Genomic DNA, 5,376 nt, shown 5'->3' on the forward strand with positions numbered 1-5,376 from the left:
ATGAGATTATCAACAAAATTGGGAAAAGTTACTTGCCGTTCAGGTGATTCCAACTAGACTGCCTCAATACAAAAAAGAACAATTTAAAGCAACTCTCTGTGCTCCTCATTACATTGCTAGGAAATTAGGCTTCTCTTAAACCATTCCAGTTCCTATTCCTCGAAACAGCCATCCTCTCTGTCATGTCACAATGGTTTCAAAAGAAGAGATTGACCTTTGTGTCACGACCAACCAACAACAAAAAGAAAACTACGCTCACCTTATTTACGAGTGCAGTTCATACATCACCAAATCTTATTCCGAATGGTGGACTAGATATTTTTCCCAATATAGTCGCACCTTTGATGAGATCAAAAACTCAGCCATCAGGACTATTTCAGCTACTGGAAGTTCACCAAAAAGAACTTTGAAGAGAAGAATCAAAACTGCAACACAACAAAAACAACCACAAAAGAAAATTCGAAAAGTTCCTACAAGAACCTTCAAAAAGGTAATCTTTCCATCGAGCTTCTAAATCCTTTCTTTTACCATATTTATGAAAACACATCTTGATGGATTGACCTTTTGATCATTATCAGGTTCAATCATCAAGTGAAAATTCTTCTGATGAAAGTGAGCAGCCAACTCAAACAAACGTCTTTGCTGCTTCTTCTGATTCGGAAGATGATTCAAAAAATAATTCATTCCCTCATCTAATTTGAAGAAAATCCATCCAGGTAATTTCATACTAATTTTGAAAATAATAAATAAATAAAAAGAAACATAACTTATAAAATACTTCTTTCTTATTTCAGACCGAAAAAATTGCTCAAAATGTTTCTGCTCCTTCATCTAACCCTGAATCGGAAACACAAGAGGATCAATCAAGACAAACACAACAAGAATCTCACTCCTCTATCTAAACCGTGATCTCTGTTGAGCCCATTCAAGTCATCTTACCTGAAACAGAAGTTCTAGTTGATTTAACTCAAGAGCAATCCTTACCACCAGAAGATCAACCCATTGAAAATCCTCATTCTCCAATTCAAACTGATGTCCTTCACAAGTCTCCTGTTGCATAGAACCCTGAATTACCTACTCAGGATACGGGGAACATCCCTTCATCTTGAAGAGTTTTAAGCCCAAAAAGAACCATTGAGCTTTTTTCTTCACATGATCCTGAACCATCACCTGAGATTCCTAATATCACCTCTATCTCTTCTGATACTGATCTGGCTGAACTTGTTGCCTTTCTAACACAAATCATTCAGGAATATGAAGTGCCTCTTTCAAATCCAACCCCTGAGGACCCTTCAATATCTAGCCTTCCTTCTGAGCTCAACCGACACACTCTCTAACAACTAACCACTCTTTTGAAGCTTTTAACACATGCTCCTTTGGAATGGACAATCAATCAAACCTGAATTCTCTCCTTTCTGACATTCTGAGCTCTTCTCTCGAATTTCAGGTTTCTCCCCAATTTTCTGCTATAGTCAAGAAGTTTATAAAAGTTTCAAATGACTGTATCACTATTCAGGACAAGTTGCAAGAGGCCAAGGAGAAAGTGGCCAAAATCAAGACTGAATCAGAAAAAATTAATAAGGTTCTTCAACCAATGAAAACATTATGCAAAGAATATGATTTGAGGATTACTCAAGCCTTCAACGCTCAATCCTACTATGACAAACAAGAAGAAGAACTTGAAGCAGAACTGGCCCAAATCGAACAAAAACTGGCTAAAATTCGAAAAAGAAAAGCTGACTTAGTGATGAGCGGATAATTTATACGCTTTTTGACATTATTTTTAGTATGTTTTTAGTAGGATCTAGTTACTTTTAGGGATGTTTTCATTAGTTTTTATGTTAAATTCACATTTCTGGACTTTACTATGAGTTTGTGTGTTTTTCTATGATTTCAGGTATTTTCTGGCTGAAATTGAAGGACTTGAGCAAAAATCAGATTCAGAGGTTGAAGAAGGACTGCTGATGCTATTGGATTCTGACCTCCCTGCACTCAAAATGGATTTTATGGAGCTACAGAACTCAAAATGGCGCGCTTCCAATTGCGTTGGAAAGTAGACATCTAGGGCTTTCCAGCAATATATAATAGTTCATATTTTGGCCAAGAATAGACGACGCAAACTGGCATTCAACGCCAGCTCTCTGCCCAATTCTAGCGTCCAGTGCCAGAAAAGGATCCAAAACCAGAGTTGAACGCCCAAACTGGCACAAATGCTGGCGTTCAACTCCAAGAAGGACCTCTACACGTGCAACACTCAAGCTCAGCCCAAGCACACACCAAGTGGGCCCCGAAAATGGATTTATGCATCAATTACTTACTTTTGTAAACCCTAGTGACTAGTTTATTATAAATAGAACTTTTTATCATTGTATTCACAGTCTTGGTTACTCCGGTTTCCCTCTGGGGCCGAGACCAATGAACTCCATTATCACTTATGTATTTTCAATGATAGAGTTTCTACACTCCATAGATTAAGGTGTGGAGCTCTGCTGTTCCTCAAAGATTAATGCAAAGTACTACTGTTTTCTATTCAATTCAACTTATTTCGCTTCTAAGATATTCATTTGCTCTTCAAACTGAATGTGATGAACGTGACAATCATCATCATTCCCTATGAACGCGTGCCTGACAACCACTTCCGTTCTACCTTCGACTGAATGAGTATCTCTTAGATCTCTTAATTGGAATCTTCGTGGTGTAAGCTAGAATGATGGCGGCATTCAAGAGAATCCGGAAAGTCTAATCCTTGTCTGTGGTATTCCGAGTAGGATTCAATGATTGAATGACTGTGACGAGCTTCAAACTCGCGATTGCTGGGCGTAGTGACAGACGCAAAAGGATAGTAAATCCTATTCCAGCATGATCGAGAACCGACAGATGAATAGTCGTGCCGTGACAGGGTGCGTTGACCATTTTCACTGAGAGGATAGGATGTAAACCATTGACAAGGATGATGCCTCCAGACGATTAGCCGTGCCGTGACAGGGCATTTGGATCATTTTCCTGTGAGAAGACCGAAAGTAGCCATTGACAATGGTGATGCATTACATAAAGCCAGCCATGGAAAGGAGTAAGACTGATTGGGTGAAGATAGCAGGAAAGCAGAGGTTCAGAGGAACGAAAGCATCTCTATTCGCTTATCTGAAATTCTCACCAATGACTTACATAAGTATTTCTATCCCTATTTTATTAATTATTTTCGAAAACCCCATTACTATTTTATATCCGCCTGACTGAGATTTACAAGGTGACCATAGCTTGCTTCATACCGACAATCTCCGTGGGATTCGACCCTTACTCACGTAAGGTATTACTTGGACGACCCAGTGCACTTGCTGGTTAGTTGTGCGAAGTTGTGAACCATGGTATTGGCATCATGTTTTTAGCGCCACTACCAGGGAAAGAAAGAGCGATGAATTTTACATAATTAAAGTGTAATCACAATTTCTGCGCACCACTTAGCTATCCTTTTGGCCACAGTTCAACATAAACAACAAGCAATCTTCACAAAATTTTCCATTATAGAAGGCATACAAAAAGAATTCGACAAGCAACTTGACAAGGCTCAAAATGAAGAATATGAGAAAATCAAAGCACTTTTTGCTTTGGACAGTGAGAGGGTTCAACTTTATTCCGAACTAGCTGAACTTCTGGCACCCCTCATTCCACTTACTTAGAACATTTTCCATGTATAATGACTTTCCATGTGCTCTTATAGATTTATTTATATTCCTAATCTTGATCCTGCATACATCAATATTGTTTCAAGTATTTCCCATTTATCGATTTAACCATGTTTCCAGAATCGATATCTTTAATTCGATATGCATTTCTAGAATACAAATCAATCACTTGGAAAGGTGCTTCCCAAGTATGGGACCATTTGCCAAGAAATCTTGACTTCTTTTCCATTGGCAATACAAATTTTAAAACCAATTCACCCATATTGAAACACTTCTCTTTTATTCGACGATTATAATTTCGAGCAACACTTTCTTTTTGTCGAATCATATTTTCAAGTGCCAACATACGTTCTGAATCCAAATCATTCAATTCATCATACATTGCATTCCAATAATCATCGACTGAAAACTCATCTTGTTTCAAGATTCTTAATGTATTGAGATTAATCTCTGGTGGCAAAACTACATCATGACCATATACTATTAATAAAGGGAAGTACCAGTTGATCCTCTTGGTGAATTTCGATAAGCCCATAATACTTGACTCAAAGTTCCATGCCAGGTTCGAGGTTTACTACCAATTTGTTTCTTAATACTAACTAAAAAAATAAGAGTTTTGATACGAGAATTTTAGCTCATTCAGGTATCATCTACATGGATATAGGACGATTTACATTCCCTGTCCACTTTTTCCAGTATTTTGCTTTTTATATTACCAAAAAAATTGGAATTAAAAATTCATAGCAATTAAAGTTGGAATAATGGTATCCGTTGGCATTTGAGATATTGCAGATTGATGAATTAATGGAGAGAGAGGGATTCGAACCCTCGGTAAACAAACAGCCTACATAGCAGTTCCAATGCGTATTATATATAAGTATAGATTAGTATATAAGTATAACTAAATATAAGTCTAACTATATAGATATATAGTTATATAATAGTTATAGAACATATATCGAAATGAAATAGATAGAATAAAAGAATATTTTAATAATAAGAAATTTATTTTGAAAATATGGAATAGTCTTTTTTTATACAATTTATACAATGCGAAATCGATGACCTACGTATAAAATAATAAGAATCCTTTGGATTTGAAGAAAAAAAAACAGCTTTGCTGACAAATATTTGTTTGATCAGAAGAGTCCTCCAAAAATTCCGGTCTTGTGTTAGTTATCAATTTCAATATCTTTCAAATAAATATTTGAATACAAATAAAAATAAGAGAGGATAGGCTCATTAAAAAAGATAGGAAGAATTGTCCTATAAGTAATTGAGTGTGAGAGCCAAATGAATTGAAAGATTCATGTTTGGTTTGGGAAGAGATCATAGACGTTTTCAAATGAATGGAAAGAGAATCTACTTTCATTAAGTGATTTATTAGATAATCGAAAACAGAGAATCTTGAAGACTATTTGAAATTCAGAAGAACTGCGGGAAGGAGCTCTTGAACAGCTAGAAAAAGTCCGGGCCCGTTTAAGGGAAGTTGAAACGGAAGCAGATCAGTTTCGAGTGAATGATTATTCTGAAATAGAACGAGAAAAATTGAATTTAATTAAGTCAATTTATACGACTTTGGAACAATTAGAAAATTACAAAAATGAAACTATTCGTTTTGAACAACAAAGAACGATTAATCAAGTCCGACAACGGATTTTCCAACAAGCCTTACAAGGAGCTCTGGGAACGC

General features: G+C 36.4%; 1 protein-coding gene across 1 annotated transcript; it reads right to left on the reverse strand.

Moving 5' to 3' along the window:
- On the reverse strand, positions 3,754-4,218 carry LOC107636777. The gene has a single exon (XM_016340266.1). It carries the CDS (start codon positions 4,216-4,218, stop codon positions 3,754-3,756), a length of 465 nt encoding a protein of 154 aa, XP_016195752.1.

This window comes from Arachis ipaensis, chromosome B04 (assembly GCF_000816755.2).
Source record: "Arachis ipaensis cultivar K30076 chromosome B04, Araip1.1, whole genome shotgun sequence".
In the NCBI taxonomy this organism is placed as follows: domain Eukaryota; kingdom Viridiplantae; phylum Streptophyta; class Magnoliopsida; order Fabales; family Fabaceae; genus Arachis; species Arachis ipaensis.

Coding starts and splice junctions, on each gene's coding strand:
- LOC107636777 (XM_016340266.1), bottom strand. CDS start 4,218: ATGGGCTTATCGAAATTCACCAAGAGGATCAACTGGTACTTCCCTTTA.